The following is a 17031-nucleotide window of genomic DNA, read 5'->3' as shown; positions in this document are numbered from 1 at the left end:
AGTGAGTGAAGTGAGGTGGAAGGTGTGGTGAAAAGCTCAGAGTCTGATCCTGGCATCGAGAGTCACAGTCAGTCGTTTTGAGTTAGTGTCTTTTACCAATAAAGTCATGTTAGAATATATCAGTTTCTGTTAGAGCTTTTCTTCTGAATCCACAGCAGTGTCTCAGGTGCAACATTTATGGACAGGTTACAGTAGTGTGTAGGAGGGAGATTCCAAGATGTGGGAAGTGTTCAGGACGGCATAAGACAGAGGATTATGTCGTTTCGATGGATAAAGTTGTGTGTGCCAACTGTACGGGGTGTCCATTTTGCTGGGAATCAGAAGTGTCCGGTGCGAAAGAGACAGGTTGAAGTGGCCAGAGTAGTGCAGAAGTTGTCGTATGCTGAGGCAGTGAAGAAAGTAGAGGAGGATGGGTCAAGGGTGAGGGATCCTGAGAGGATCCCTGTGGGTAGTAGATCTGTGCCAGCACAGCGTGATAGGCCAACGAGTGATATATACTTCACTAACGTTGGCTTCTTAGCGTTCATAGCAATGGTTATCAACTGTACTGCAGAAATCACTGAAAATAGATGTTGGCAGCTGCAGAGAAGTACATTTGACTTCAGAAGATTTACATGGTGTGTTGAGCGGTGGTGTCCCATCCTCCCAGGCCGTTGGCATGGTGCAGGAGCAGATAAAGTCAAAGTAGTGGAATGGGGTAGTGTTTTTGTTTTCACACAAATGTTTTTGTATCAAAGTATAATGGATTTATATTATATTCCAGTTGGGGGCAGTAATGCAACATATTGGATGCCAACCGCTATTAAACATTGATGTCACCCATTAAATCCACTCCAATCAGAGTAGATGAATGGGAGGAAACAGATTAAAAACATATTTTTAAGCCTTGAGACATGGATTGTGTATGTGTACCATTCAGAGGGTAAATGGGCAAGACAAGATTTAAGTGCATTTGAACGAGATAAGGTAGTAGGGGCCAGGCACACTGGTGTCAAGAACTGAAACGCTGCTGGGTTTTTCCACACACAACAGTTTCCTGTGTGTTAATCAAGAATGGTCCACCACCCAAAGGACATCCAGCCAACGTGGCACAAATGTGGGAAGCATCGGAGTCAACATGGACCAGCATCCCTATGGAACGCTTTCGACACCTTGTAGAGTCCATGCCCCGAAGATTTGAGAATGTGTTGAGGACAAAAGTGGGTGCAACTCAATATTAGGAAGACGTTCCTAATGTTTTGTACACTCAGTGTATATTTTCACAGAGGTTGGAATAATACTGTGAAAATGCCTTTTCAAATGTAAGAGCTGTTTGAAAACTTGGATGGAGCTTTTGGACTGCCTGGAGACATCACCATGTGCTAAATTAGTTAGACCAATAAGAGTTCCAAACATCTCTGCCAATAACAGCTACTCAGTCCACTTTCAGACTGTCCCAGCAAAATTATTGCTTGAGAAATTGTTTTAAATTAAAATGGTCAAAAGCAATCACAGCAAGGTACTTAATTGTTACCCAGAAATTATTTGATGAGTATAATTGAACCTTTAAGACAGAACACGTGGGCCAATGCTTTACCACAGGAACTCCGGAATACAGTAGCATTTTATTAGTATTGCACATGGAGGGGGCATATAAATAACGGGTAATTTGACGACTTTTTAAATTTTTCTTCAAACAACTTTAGTTCCCATAATTTACGGCAGTTCAAAAAAAAAAAAACTCTGGTGTCTGAGCTGCCAACGAGAATTAAACGTCCCCATTAGGTATCATCTGTTGTGTAGGCATTACCGCAATTGAGTTTAAGAAAGAAAAAAAAAATGCTAATCCAAAATAGAGAAATGTATGTTAGAAGTGGGATCGATTAATTGGGCTGTCATAACAAAATTATAATTTATTTGACAGCAGCATTGAGTGTTGGAAATTAGTAGCCTTTTATGTAAAAGTATAACGTTGATTAATTTATATCTGCCTTAACCAATGATCTGTCTCTCCCCTTAAAGTGACAATACAACGATGGAAGAAACGTGTGTGTATTGGCCTATGGCTTACATAAACAGATATAGAAGAAACTTCTCCCGGTATATTGTATGCTCTAAAATAAAATGCATCCCAACACGTTAGAAGAATCATTTGAATTGCACTATAGAAGGGTTAGCTCACGTCAAACGATGCGCACGCTTCAAATGGGGCTTGTGGAGAATTGCAGGTGGCTCGTTTCATCTTGTTCTTGATACCATGTCTTGAGGTATTTTGACGTTACGTATATGCAAGATAGCTAACCAACAACTAACGATGGATTTGAGTGCTCATTCGTTTTCAATAAACATTGAAGACAAAATAAAGTTCACATGTCAACAATCTAAGCCAACCCCATCTGTTTTGCACCATAGCTGCGCACGCGTCATTTTGTTGCTAAACAATCAGTCTTTAGCATCCTCCCAGGTGGATGGTTTACATCCCAAAATCTCATACATTTGAGTCTTGCTTGTTTCTCTTGATTACTACAATTATGATTTGGGCATCTTTAATCTTAACAGGTGTTGTTTGACCCAAGCGTCTCGAGGTCCATGTTCTTACACTAATTGACAAGCACTGAAAAATAGACTTAGTCATATGTATATAGCTTAAACATGGCGCTAATATGAGCCATTAAATCATGATCAACTGTTTGCCCAAGGTCCAGGAAGTTTCACTCAATCAGAATGACCAACCCAATTGTATTACTAGCTAGTCTACTGAATTAAAGACCTTTCATTCTGGGAAAGTAACAACCTGTAACAACTCTGTTCCACAAAGAATATAGGTAAGTGATCATTTTAATGGATGTGGTTCCTCATGCAAAGTGAAAACTACAATGCACGTTGGGAAGATTTGATTGCCCTTTTGATGTAGGAGTATTTCCCTGAAACGGTTTCATTTTCCCCCCAAATCCGATGCCATTCATCCAAATTAATCACAATCTGCAGTAACTGTTATATAATGACAGCTTCCATTGAAATTAACGTGCTTTCCATGTGGACCAGCAGTACTTTTAACAGTTACTGACTTGGTTTAAACGTTTTACATTATTTGTCACACTTATCAACCTTGGTTCTTATTTTCTTGACTTTTATTTTGGAGGGTTGATGTCATGTCCACAGTGATTGAACCGATCATGTATAATAATAAAAAAAAAAAGTTTGATTCAAAATGTAGAAATTTAAACATCTCAAGATCCTCCCAAATTATACAGGCTGAATGTGGATCCACATGTGTCTTTGACTCAATTCAAAATGGACCCCCAGCCACAATAGCAACAATGCCAAGCCTTTTGAAAGACTAGGTGGATGTTCTGTGTTATTATTGCTTACTTATACCCAATCCTTTATCTTGATTCTTAAGAAGTGCATGGGGAGTAGGGTGCTGGTGTTTGATTTGGAATTGGGCATTTAATTCAACTAGATCCCCTTGAAAGCCCCAGAAACTCTGCCTCGTGTGTCATGTGTGTGATGGGCACTCTGTTGTGAATTATTAACAATGCTAATGTGTAAAAAATCTCCTATTGTTAATATAAGGATGTTGCACTGAGAACAATGATTTCTCCTGTTCTGAAGTGGAAACTAATGGAATCATTAACATTGCATACGCAAGTTGGACACCCAGCCCTCACACACATCCATACCATCACAAAAGAGCTAAAGTTTGTTTTCACCATTTAGAAAATATATGTGGAAGGTTAAATGAAAATATACAATTATTAATACAACAGTTAGAATGAAGCGCTATAGGTTTAGGATGATTTTAAAAAACGAATCAAATTTCCATTTGCAGCGCACTCTCTGGTTATTTTCTTGGTTTATAGGCGAGAGGTAAAGTGTATAAAAAAAGGCCGCCTCCTCTTCTTTCTTTCCATTGGCTGGCGGACTCCATCACGCAATCGCTTTTGCCTCTGGCAAGAATGCCTCCCAGTACTTTATCAGCTAAAAAGAGGGAGAAGTACAAGAACATTGTCACCCATGTTCCCAAAACAATTCAGATATTATTACCATTGGAAACTGCCTTCTTATACCAAATAACTCATGCGTAATGTAATGACCCAGTCTTTATTTAGCAGGGTCCATATTCAAAACATGTGCTTAAATAGGATAAAATACCCCTGTCCATATGAAAGGGCTAAATGTATCCAAGATCAGCACTCATGTTCTGAGACACTTTATGAATACAGGCCCAGGTTTACTCCATTGAGCAGAAACTATTACCTGTTGCTGCGACTGTAGCAGAGACTCCAGGTATTTGATGATCTGTTTCTTGAAATCGCGGGCCTTCTCTTTCTGTTAGAAAAAATGACAACACAAGCAATACATTGTTTTTCTATTCTCTCCATCTTATCCAGCACCTACCCCCGAATTAAAATGTTTTACCTCAAACCTGAGCACCTCCTTGCGAACTGTAGCTGACACTCTGTCAAAGTCTCTCTCATACTGAGTCACCTTGGCCTCCCACTAGGGAAGAGAGGAGTTGAGAAAGGAGGCACATTTGGTATGTAAACAAAGCACATTTATTTCCCTTTAGGTTACCATTTGGTTTGTATGCCAATGTGTACAGTTGGAGTCAAATCCAGTACACAGTGGATCCTTGGGATCAATGTTAAGAAACACGCTAGTGGTGGGAAATGGGTGAAAGGCACAATCTGCGAGTTTAATTTCTGGTAAAAAGTGATGCCATCACTTTTTGGAGGACTGAAAGTAAGAGGAACAGGTGTATTTCATTGGCATTAGTCAATCAGTGACTTTCGTGTCACGTGATTTGTGTATGTACTTGGTCTGTTTGCAACAGGGGACAGAACTTCCTGACCGTGTGTTTAAGACATTAAGACATTAGGGCACGATTCAGAAAATGCTTAGCGACGAAAAATCCAATTAAATTTTTTTTTTTATTCGAAAAGTCTATATGTATTCCCTCCCTTTTCAATTTGTTTTCTTCCATTTGGTGCCTAATGAACACAACCTGGAGAGACCGAAAGTAATGGGTAGTACAGGGGTCGGGCAGCGCGCTACCTCAGTGATGTCATCCTTGGCCTGCTGCAGCTTGTCAGGTTTGTTGGCCCACAGCAGCTTGGCCTCTGTCTCCCTCTTTTTCTGCAGCATGTTCTGAGCATCCTGCCAGCGCTGCCACGTCTTCATCCGCTGGTCAAAGGAGGCCTGAGGACAGAAACGCACACCATTTAACGGTCTCATCTTAGGGTGACAGTTATTATGGTGTGTTGCCTATAGCTGCATCGGAAAATGTTACTCTTATTAGGGCTGTGGCAGTCACTTACATTTTGTCAGCCAAGTTATTGTCATGCAAAAAGACTGACGGTTTCACAGTAATTGACCATTAATTAACAAGCACGTTTAGCTTCACCAGGCCTCCACACCTTTGGAACATCTACATTTAAAAAAGTTATATACACGATCAAGAAAAAAAAAGACATTTATTTTAGTCAGGTCTAAAGAAACACAAAGAGAATGCATTTCAGAAGAACAGAATGAGTTCGCCTACTGCATGTTATCTGGCTATGCTCCATGCCATAGGTCTGTTAATAAATGCTTAAAGTCCAGTGCCATTATTGTATACGGAACAAAAATATATAAAACGCAAAATGCAACAATTTCAAAGATTTTGCTGAGTTACAGTTCATAAAGGAAATCAGTCAATTTAAATAACTTCAATAGACCCTAATCTATGGATTTCCCATAACTGGGCACTGGGGAGCCAGGCCCAGCCAATCAGACAGCAGGAGCGGTAGAGATACTCTCAGTGATTGAGCGGCTATGAAAAGCCAACTGACATTTACTCCTGAGGTGCTGACTTGCTGCACCCTCGACAACTACTGTGATTGTTATTATTTGACCATGCTGGTCATTTATGAACATTTGAAGATCTTGGCCATATTCTGTTGTAATCTCCACCCAGCACAGCCAGAAGAGGACTGGCCACCCCTGATAGCCTGGTTCCTTTCTAGGTTTCTTCCTAGGTTTTGGGCCTTTCTAGGGAGTTTTTCCTAGCCACCGTGCTTCTACACCTGCATTGCTTGCTGTTTGGGGTTTTAGGCTGGGTTTCTGTACAGCACTTTGAGATATCAGCTGATGTAAGAAAGGCTTTATAAATTTGATCAGAATAAGTTTTTCCCCCACAAAAGGGAATTAGACAGAAATACTCCTCAGCTAGATTTAGAGGTATTTGGCAACTTTAGTTGTGAATGATACAAACCTTAATGTCTTTAGAAATCAAAACATATGGGCTGCCTGATGCAACTAAAGGCTATTGATGATTTGAGAAAGTTAGAAAAAAAAGCAGCTTGTGCTCCGTTCCTCACCTCAGCTGTTCTCTCATCAAGTGATCATATTTTCACCCATCAGACTATTCTCAATTTAATCTTTACTAATGTCATTTGTTAGTTCGGCTTTGTTGTTAGGCTTTGAAACATCCACAATGACCATGTTATATAAAAAAAATGTAAAAAAATAAACTAAACTATAGCGTTTCAACCTGCTGTATAACCTCATTGAGGTAAGTTTTGAAATCATGTTTTGATGATAAGTGTTTGATGTCATTTTCGATTGCATTTGCATTAATGTCAGAGTGGTTAGAGGGACAATAGAGCAAAGAGTACCAGGTCATTAGGACCTGATGGTCATTAGCAAGTTGGGTACTACCAACATGTCCAGAGTGCATAAAGAAGAGATTACCGTGACTCCACAGTCACATGGAATTTTACTGCGGTCATGTCACGACTACCGGTGTCGTGGTAATACGGTCACCGCAACAGCCTTAGTCATAATCAAATCGCTTCCTCCGTCCTTTTTTCCTCAATACCTCACTCTGAAAGTGACCTTACCGCCGACCTCTTCCTCCAATGTGCTTTGAGAAAGGGGAAAGAACTGGAGGAAAAAAGGACGAGGAAACAAGGATTTAACAGCTTTTAACATTTTCAGACACAGCCTGTGTTATGCCATTGACTCTCTGTAGGTACCCGGACAGATCCCAGCAGGCGGATGTAGTCGGCGAGCAGCTCGGCGAAGCAGAACGAGTCGCTGGCTGCCTGCTCTTGGTGCAGCTGCTCCATCTTGTCCTCCACCTCGGCCAGCTGGGAGAGGGCTCTGGACAGGGCCGTGTTGTCCTCCGAGCTGCCCAGCATCGCCACGCTCTTGGCAAAGCCACCCGTGTTTACCGACAACTCTGGGGGAAGTAGAGCGGGGGAGTTAAGCATGTGCCGCTTAAAGCCCATTGTGTGTGTGTGTAGTTTGGTGGGAAAAAGGGACAGCAAGAAGACATATTTCCATTCCACACACACAATAGGTGGCCATGCACTGCTTATAGCCTTGTGTGTTTGTCTGAGTCTGTCCGATAAAACACTTGTATTCCATTGTACCGTACCTTTCCTGTGTCCAACCAGAGAGTCCACCATGATGTGGAGCTTCCTCAGCTGCTGGTCCTCAGCCTCCACTTCCTGCAGTTTCTCCTCGAACCACTGGTAACACAGCATGACACAGGCAACCGCACATTAGAGCCGCAACGGTTGTATCGATTGTGCAAGATAGTGGGTGCATTCGTTTTAGTGCCGCTGGGTCCATTCGCCTGGGTAGGTGTAGATTTCACTTTAAAATAAGCACACTCCGCCACGGGTGAGGTAAAATGAACGCATCCAGTCAAACGGAGACTGTGTCACAGTGGTCAGTGGAGGGAGACTCACCACGTCCGACTCATTCATTTTGATGGTCATCTTGCTGAGGGAGTCTGTAGCCCTGTTGATCATCTTCAGGAAGCCGGCGCCGCTCAGAGCCTGGGTGTTGTGAGCCCTGGGCATCTACAACACACACACACACCTTAAGAGAGTCACATCAGGGTCGCATTCATTAGTGCACAACGTAGCAAAACGCTTTGCAGTCAGGTCTCTTGTGGTCAATTGAAATGGCTACAAATTCACATATGGAAAAATCCTAATTGGAAATGGACGGCGCTCTGAAATTCTTGAATCAGACCCCGACGCACACATGGATGACAAGTCTGAACAATATTTATCACTTAGCATGTGAAAATGTAACAGAAAGCCTGTCAAGCATTTTAAGAGAAAATGGGACAGCAGGGTCCTGAGACATTAAATGGGTCATGAGCAGGGCAAGCACATGTGTGTGTGTGTGGATAGACAGACAGTATCTTTGTGTGAGGGTGGTGCACGCACACACGCCGAGCTTACATCGTCTCTCTCCAAGAATTCTCTGACATCAGGGTCTTGTAGCAGTGATGGGTGGAACACCACTCTCTGCAGATACCTTTTGGGATGACAAAACCGAACAAATTAAACATTTCACTACAGTTACATTGGGGTAATTTAGTCCGAACTTCTAATTGACCTCCCAACTTTTTGCATACTACCTTCACAACCAAGTCCCTATGCAATGGCTCATTAAAAAGTGCTCATCTACAAGTTATACTATCACGGTTCCAAGTCTACTGCTACCCATCACCGTTTTGCCAATACAGGAAACCTCAAGAGGAAAGCCCATTCGCTACCTCTCCAGAGCCGCCCTCCTCCTCTCCACAAACTCAGCCGACGAGTTGTCCTCTTTTCCCACTTTGACTTTAGTCATGCCTGTCCGAAACATGACAAATCAATTAGGCTAAAACACACATACACTGGTCAAAACCAGGACAAACACATCAATAGGTCAAAGACCCACGAACCAAAATTGATCCGTTGACAATGGAAAACGGTGGAAAATGCATGGCCCCCATTGAGAAACTATGAATGATTTGCTGCCTAAAGCGACATTAACTCAAGGTATCCAATTATGCGTATACTATAGATTACCCATAATGCTCTTCTCAGGCGGCGGGGGCACAATGTAGCCGTTCAGTGTGTGTTTATCCGAGAGCTTCTCGTAAAGGCCTAAGAAGTCACTGAAACGCCGGCGCACTGTGAACGTCTTACTGCGGAACATGGGCAGCGTGGTCTGAGAGTGAGGAGCGGAGATGAAGTGTTAGCTAAGGGGTAAAGAAGACACTGAACTGGAAAAGGCTAAATGTTTAGAAAATGTTTCATTGATATTACCTGTGTGGAGACTTTGTAGGCCATGTAAGCGTTCATGCCATCCCCTGTAGAATGAAAGACAATTATTAACTGGACAATTATACTAAGGGGTAAAACCAACATCAATTTTAAACTTCTTGGTTTGACCCCTTTTATTGTTGTGTTACTTTTATTTGAAAAAATAGGACCTTCACGTATTACATTGATATGGGTACGCCCTTCACTCTCACTTCAGAGAAAGGAAGGAGAGGAACCAGGAAAAGAGAAGCAGCAGGCATTGAGAGAATGAGGAAGCCGTTTATTTTTACGACAACATTGATGCAGGGTTCATCATAATAGGTGTCATTTTCACAGAAGGAAGAAAACGTTGAAATATAGTGAAACTCACCAACTTTCTCTGGATTGGTTATTGAGATATTCAGCTCAAATTTATCCTCAACCTCCTCTTCCAACTGCATATGGTAGAGACAAAATGGTCATTCAAATCAGTCAATGGCCATTATCTGAAATGTTTTCACAACAAGTTCACATACAAAATAGTGATGTTGTATTGTTGGAGCCACACAATTTAGAATAAGAACTATACTGAACACATTTTTTTTTAAAGTGTTGGTTCCATGTTTCATGAGCTGAAATTATAGATCCCAGACATTCAGGGACAAATTTGTTAGTGAGCATTTCTCCTTTGCCAAGATAATCCATCCACCCGACAGGTGTGGCATATCAAGAAGCTGATTAAACAGCATGATCATTACACAGGTGCCGCTTTGTCACAACAATGCCACAGATGTCAACTTTGCACAGCCATTAGAAGAGTGGGACACCATTCCACAATCAACAGCCTGATCAACTATATGCGAAAGAGAAGTCACGCTTTATGAGGCACACCAGATACCGACTGGTTGTCTGAGCCACAACCCTACTTTCAATTTTTTTTATCCTGTTACCAACAGATGCATATCTGTGTTCCCAGTCATGTGAAATCCATAGATTAGGGCCTAAGTAAATGTATTGCAAATGACTGATTTCCTTATAACTGGTACTGTACACACATCTAAATACATTTTCCTTGATTACTTTCTAATCCTACCACCCCTCCCCAAATTGGAGAAAACTAGTGAACAACTATTAAGCTTCTACTTCCATCTTAAAAAAAATAAAAAATAAATTAAAATTATATATATATATATATATATATATATATATATATATATATATATATATATATATATATATATATATATATATATATATATATATATATAAAGAAGAAGCTGGAAGTAGAAGCTTAAGAGTTGTTGTTCACTAGTTTTCTCCAATGTGGGGAGGGGTGATATATATATATACACACACACATTCTATGGGCACAGTCTATTTTACAATAGTTATATTTTGTTTGTTTTTACTCATGTCCGTCCTCTAACCTCAACCGCTCCAATCCATTTCTTTCACAAAAGTTCTGAACCTATATACGTTTTACGGACATGGTATGTTTTACATTAGTTAGCTTGTTATTAGTTCCTCCCTTCAGCTCCATTTAACCCCTCCCAGCTATCTCTTAACACCATCCATATTGGATTTCTATTTGCCATGTATTTTTCCAACTGTGTTGTTTCACAAACATTCTGAACCTTACTAAATTTCTACAGATTGTAAATTATTAAAGTATATTATTGATTGATTGACTTTTCAGATCACCCAGTAGTGCTATCTGAAGAGTTAGCGCCAGGTAAATGTTGCAATTCTTCAGCCATTCCTCGACCGGTGACCAAAAACAAGCTACATATGGACAGTACTAAAACAGATCTACTGATTCTGTCTCTTCGCAGCAAAATCTGCAGAGCTGGGAAGGTTAAATCACCATATATATGGATAGAACCTTCCCACACACATACATAAAGAATTTAAATAGAAAAATTCCCCATTCAGTTTCACACTCGTGTGACCCCCCCCCAATACCTTGCGACCCCACTGAGAATCACTGCGCTAGCTCACACGACCTGTGCTGATTGACAGTGATGGTCCAATCAGAGGACTGAGTGTGCGGTTCACTAGCACGTTTTTTTTTTGCAAGTGGGATGCTGCGGCTACTGTCTTGATGCATGTAGAGTAATCCACGGAGACTCAAGTCTGAAGTAAGTTCATATCATGTCGAGTATCAAGTCAAATTTGTGACTCGAGTTCACACCTCTTCCAAATACACACTTGACTGAGTCAATTGACATAACCAAGGTGGTGGAAGAAAAGCATATACAGCTGTATTTTGAATGACCTGTAAATTGTACAACACTGAATACCCATGTTGGGACGCTCTGTGGGAGTGAACACGTGAATGAGCAGTTAAAACCCCTTAAGGTCAATGTATACGCACCCACGGAAATCTAATTAACAATACAAAAGTCGGTTTAGTTGCAGTTCTGTACCGTACTGTAATGTACTGTACCTCCTCCAGGGTCTTGGGTTGCGGTTTGGAAGCACTTGCTGAGACTGAGGGAGCAGGGGCAGACGCAGACGCAGAGGGCTTGGCTGCCTCTTTCTTTTTTCTGTCATTCCTAGGGCTGTCCAGAGACAGCTCTACGGTGGCTTCTAAAAGAGGGGAGCAGAAAAAAAAGAGAGCGATGAGGGTAGTAAGACTAAAAGTTCATGGTATTGGAGAGTCACGCTTTTTCAAATTTAAATTAATTGGAGTCAATTCCCACATATCCAATTTACCCCAAACCTGTTTATTTTCTTTGCATCAGTACTCCTCTACCTGTCGAACATGCTGGTTGCCACAAACTCACTCAAAGGTCTGATTACAATAGAGCCACTGTCTCTGTCAGGGAATAGTGACAACAGCACTCTTCTTCCAGACTAAATCATATTGTCAATATTTTCTGAGTCCGTGGTAGAAAAGCCAATGGGAGAATCAATTGAAGATTTTGACAGATATTTCACTCCAGTCTTTTGGTCAGGTGAGTGTGTGTGAGTCCACGTGAGAGGGGCCACATTCCTCATGACCAACACCAGGAAGGTACTACTCTGTCTGTTTATTAATGTGAGTGAGGGGTCAGCAAAGGACATTCCTGTTCCAGCTTTCCTCTTCCTAACGGCACAACGCTGAGACAGCAGTTTCCTTATCAGCCCTAATGGCTTGCACACACACAGTTTTTGTTCATTTCACTGCTTGTTTCAAGCCCTCAGCAAATATAGCACGTTAAAATGTATCATTTGAAATGTATGATTAATAATCTGTAAATTCTTACCTGCAAATATATCAGGTTCCTCCTCATCGGAGTGGACTCCGTTGGTCTTGGAGTTGACGGAAACAGTACTGACTGCACTAGGGAGAGTAGTGATAGCCTCCTCAGTGAATATATCAGTGGGGTGCTCATTGTAGTTGTCACTCAGAGGACCGCAGACATTGCTAGCTTTGGCCACTGGTGCAAGTGCTTCTTTGAAGAAATCATTCTGGGGTTTCTTCGAGGCCTCACCCAGTGGTTCGCTGAAGAGGTCCTCATCAGGTTCGTCAAAGATGCTAGTTTGTTGTTGCTTGGCGGTGTTACTTTGTCGTGGTTCAGCGAAAAGTTCGCTAGGCTCATCGTCAAAGAGGTCGCTCGGTGGCTCCTGGGGCATCGCAGCAACCGGTGTTTTGCCTTCACTGAGTGGAGTGTCGTTGATAATGTCAGCCAATGGGTCGATGTCAGGTTTGGGAGGCTCCTTTAAGTCGTCACTTGCTGGTTCCATAAGGAGATTCATCATTGGAGCACTAGATGCCTCGCTTGCTGGTTCCATAAGGAGGTTCATCATTGGAGCACTAGATGCCTCGCTTGCTGGTTCCATAAGGAGGTCCACCATTGGAGCACTAGATCCCTCGCTTGCTGGTTCCATAAGGAGGTCCACCATTGGCGCACTAGATGCCTCGCTTGCTGGTTCACTAAGGATGTCCACCATTGGAGCACTAGATCCCTCACTTGCTGGTTCCATAAGGAGGTCCACCATTGGCGCACTAGATGCCTCACTTGCTGGTTCACTAAGGAGGTCCATCACTGGAGGACTAGATGCTTCACTCAGTGGTTTGGTTGAACTTGTGATGTCACTTACAGACAGCGAAGGGTCCATCTTTATCTCCAATGGGTTATCCTGGAGATGAAGAAAGAACAGCATTTCTCAAATCATGCAAATAAGCAAGGTTGCAGCAGCAACAACAGCAAAGACACTCACGTCTCTGTCCCGTTTTACAATTGATTTAACATCCATGTGAATTCCACTCAAACTACATTATAAGAGTCAAAGATATTTAAAACAAATACAAATAACTATTCCACATCAAAATGAGTCTAACTGCACAGGAGAAATAGAGAACTTACCAGGAATAACACAAAACGTCTGTCAGGTCTACACAGATAAATACATGTCTACCACAACTTCTAAGAGGAGGAATTCATTGTTTTTCAGGAATCAAAGATTGCGCTCAGAAGCCCGATTGAAGAATTAAAACTTGGGTTCTATGGAAAAGTTCCTGGTAGTGAGCATGTGGCCACATCTGAGACTCACATGACTGGAGGCTGAGCTTTAGCCTCCCTTCCTGTACTTTTACAGCAATATGAGGTTCACTTGACATGTGCAAACTCCAGGGTGTGACCTATACTCAAACTTGCCTTGCCCTCCTACACCCTGAGTGAGTAATTTAGCTGACAAAGCTGTTGGGTTCACCGACAGTGTTTTTTAGAAAAGTTTGCACAAGAATCTAAAACAGTGGAGCTATGGAGTAGGTAGGGACAGTTCACTCCAAAATCAAAGCTTTTCAAATGTTTTCAGGAAAGTACTCCACTGTCAGGATAAATCCACATCATGGGTTGTGTAGATCATGGGTTGTCTTACGAGCGAGCGGGGGGAGGTCACAGCACTTAGAATGCAGCTATAAAGTATGTAGGCACGTGCTCATCTAACATCTTATTCTAAAAAAAACATGGGCATTACTAAGGAGTTGATTCCCCTTTGCTGCTATAGAAGCCTCCACTCTTCTGTGGATATTGGAACATTGCTGCGGGGATTTGCATCCATTCAGCAACAAGAGCATTAGTGAAGTTGGCCACTAATGTTGGGCGATTAGGCCTGGCTCGCAGTCGGCATTCCAATTCACCCCAAAGGTGTTCGATGGGGTGGAGGTCTGTGCATGCCAGTCAAGTTCTTCCACACCGATCTCGACAAACCCTTTCTGTATGGACCTCGCTTTGTAAACAGGGGCATTGTCATGCTGAAACAAGAAAGGGCAGTCCCCAAACTGCTGCCAAAGTTAGAAACACAGAATCGTCATTGTATGCTGTAGAGTTAAGATTTCCAGTCACAGGAAATATTAACACTACAGCATATAATGATGATTCTGTGTTTCTAACTTTGTGACAACAGTTTGGGGAAGGCCCTTTCCCATGAAAAACATCCCCAGACCATTATTCCTCCACCACCAAACTTTACAGTTGGCACTATGCATTGGCGCAGGTAGCATTCACCTGGCACCCACCAAACCCATATTCATCAGTTGGACTGCCAGATGGTGAAGCATGATTCCTCACTCCAGAGAACACGTTTCCACTGCTCCAAGCGTTACACCAATCTAGCCGCCGTTTGGCTGTGCGGCTTCTCGGCCATAGAAACCCATTTCACGAAGCTGCTGACAAACCGTTCTTGTGCTGACATCACATGGTCCTTCTACACACGCTCAATATAAATAACTAATACATACACACTTAACTAGGCAAGTCAGTTAAGAACATATTCTTATTTACAATGATGGCCTACCGAGGAACAGTGGGTTAAACTGCCTTGTTCAGGGGTAGAACGACATATTTTTACCTTGTCAGCTCGGGGATTCGATCCAGCAACCTTATGGTTACAGGCCCAACACTCTAACCACTAGGGTACCTGCTGCCCCAGTGTGTCTGCACATACTTGGCCAAATCCTTTATAAATTCTTACACTGAAGTAGTTTGGGGAGAAAAGCTCTTACAGCATCTTACATAACCAAGCTTCACATGCTAGGTATTTTCTCTTAATCAAAAAGCAACAGGACCGACAAACTTCCGCTTTCTCTATTCACCCAGCAGGTCAGACGACGGGCACCAACCACATCAGGAATTCTCTTCAGGTATTCAACCTAAACATCTGTCGTCACCACTGAGATGACTCCTTTGAAGGGTGCTCTACTCCAAAGTTCAAAACACAAAATGTATATTGTCCGGATTCTTTGAGGCCCATTGTAATCTTCCTCTGTTCCACAGAAACACAATTAATCAAAAACAAGACCACTCCTGGTCACTGACAGACTACACTTTTCCTAATGCATACTTCACAACTTCCAACCACTCAAACCGGTCTCCCACATACACATCTTTAACGCATCCCAACAAGAAGTGATTCATCATCATTCATACACGCATACTCCACTCCAATTTTAGACTATTCCCTTTTTGTTCCAGATTTCGATACTACTGTTGCCCATTCCGAACATTCGTATTCGCCAACTTTGCTCGACGCGCTGCTTGATTCTCAGCATCCACTTCCGCTACCTTCAAATTCCGAGTGTTTTTTTGAGCAGCGATAGTTTTAATAGGACATGCAGCCTCATCTCTCGTGCAATTGATTTCAACGTGATAATTGATTGTTTTGTCAATGTTGCGTTTCTGTTTAGGTGACCCCCGTAACAAAGCGCAAATGGTTAAGGACTTGTCAAAACATTTTTTAAAGTGTCCCATCGGGTTATCATCATTAGGTCTTGTCAACCGGACGCAGCTACAGTGTCATTTTCAACTTAAGTTTTAGGAATATAAAATTGAACTTTCAATATTATTTATTGTGGTATTGTACTCAGGTAAACACTGCTGAATGAGTCCAAAAACGTGCTGTGATTTATTTATTTAGATGATATACCAGAAAATCCACCAAAAGGGTTTACCCCACCTAACTAGTGATCAATGTACAGTATCTTCTTCCCCGGGGACTTTTGTAAGAGCCACAAAGCTTGCGTTTATTGCGGTACGGTTTTGCAAACATAAGGAACGCATCTTTCATATCAGCGAGAAATAACGTTGAACTAAAAGTTTAAATGACTACACACCTTTTATAAAGTTAGGGCTAGTGTTCCCACAACGCCATATCTCAATGTTACAGCGCGTGTTTAGGGAAGACCGCTAACTAGCACAAGTGGTCCTCTATCTAGCATGCTCCAAACGCCTAACCTGTGTGGAAGGCCGCCAGAAACGTGTTGTGACTGAAAAATACTTCTGGCTGCAACTGTAATAGCAGGTTTAAATAGTGTACAGTGAGTGTATATTTAGTATTTGTGAAATTATTTTGATGTGATTTGAAAGTAAAGGGCTTTATGTTTGTAGAACCGTATCGCAATTGAACATCGGTTCACGTTTATATGGAGTATTTGGCTGTTTTGGCTGCCAGAGCCAGTCTACCTCTGAAAATAACATGTATTTGGACCTGAAGGAGTAAGTTAACGGTAGGACACGCCATACTCTGGCGTAACGTTAGCTACTCCGGAGACGAGAGTTAGCCAGTTAATGCATATCCGGCTAGTTAGCCAACTAATAGCTTCGTGTCAATGAACCCAATGGATTTCACAGGCCCTTGTTAGCAATGTTTGGCAGCTACAGTAGCTAGCTACTTGGATAACAACCCGGGGAGTGCCGAGTTTTCTAGACAAAATATTTACGTTAGTAAGAAATCAACAACAGACACTCACTGTGCCAAGAAAAATGTCTTCTCCGTCATCACTGTCTTGGTCTCCAACTTCGTCAGGCTCCGGTTCCAGGTCCTCGGGAAAGGGTGGGGGACTACGTTCTGAACTGGTCGCCATCTTCATTCAACGCAAACAGACAGACAGCATCATATAAAACTTTTGAGACTGAGGGGAGGCAGAAAAAAATAACACCACCTACCGGCTCAAACAATGGTGTGCAAGTGCAGCCTACAATTCGGGGCATTC

At 42.1% G+C, this 17031-nt stretch overlaps 2 protein-coding genes across 6 annotated transcripts in view; both read right to left on the bottom strand.

Annotated features, from left to right (window-relative positions):
- Positions 1–2343, bottom strand: part of snx22 (sorting nexin 22) — a 23223-nt gene extending 20880 nt beyond the window's left edge. The window contains exon 1 of the mRNA XM_036950532.1: positions 2162–2343. Within this exon, the coding sequence (XP_036806427.1) occupies positions 2162–2221 (60 nt within the window). The 5' untranslated portion in view covers positions 2222–2343. The remainder of the gene's footprint in view (positions 1–2161) is intronic.
- snx1a (sorting nexin 1a) lies at positions 1586–17031 on the bottom strand. Of its 5 annotated transcripts, none has more exons than XM_036950517.1 (15): positions 16789–17031; positions 12302–13178; positions 11485–11642; positions 9445–9508; positions 9078–9121; positions 8838–8979; positions 8540–8618; positions 8223–8298; positions 7719–7832; positions 7403–7496; positions 6999–7204; positions 5038–5181; positions 4402–4482; positions 4240–4311; positions 2802–3960 (listed from the first exon to the last, which is right to left on the bottom strand). In XM_036950517.1, exons 1-15 carry the CDS (start codon positions 16906–16908, stop codon positions 3910–3912), a joined length of 2322 nt encoding a protein of 773 aa, XP_036806412.1. In that variant the 5' UTR covers positions 16909–17031; the 3' UTR covers positions 2802–3909. The 5 variants fall into 5 exon arrangements, with proteins under 5 accessions (XP_036806394.1, XP_036806404.1, XP_036806412.1 ...); XM_036950519.1 differs by having other exon boundaries at positions 11500–11642; XM_036950499.1 differs by having other exon boundaries at positions 1586–3960; positions 6999–7496.

This window comes from Oncorhynchus mykiss, chromosome 2, assembly GCF_013265735.2.
Source record: "Oncorhynchus mykiss isolate Arlee chromosome 2, USDA_OmykA_1.1, whole genome shotgun sequence".
In the NCBI taxonomy this organism is placed as follows: domain Eukaryota; kingdom Metazoa; phylum Chordata; class Actinopteri; order Salmoniformes; family Salmonidae; genus Oncorhynchus; species Oncorhynchus mykiss.
Note: the sequence above shows the minus strand (reverse complement) of the source record. Positions and strands in the feature narration are given on the sequence as shown.

What these genes read in the sequence shown, in the direction of transcription:
- snx1a (XM_036950499.1), bottom strand. Translation starts at nt 16,908, where the DNA reads ATGAAGATGGCGACCAGTTCAGAACGTAGTCCCCCACCCTTTCCCGAG. An exon ending in AGGAGGTACAGTACATTACA is followed by an intron (nt 9,509 to 11,484) that starts GTACGGTACAGA and finishes TACCATATGCAG; the next exon opens with TTGGAAGAGGAGGTTGAGGA. An exon ending in AGGAGGTGCTCAGGTTTGAG is followed by an intron (nt 4,312 to 4,401) that starts GTAAAACATTTT and finishes TTTTTCTAACAG; the next exon opens with AAAGAGAAGGCCCGCGATTT.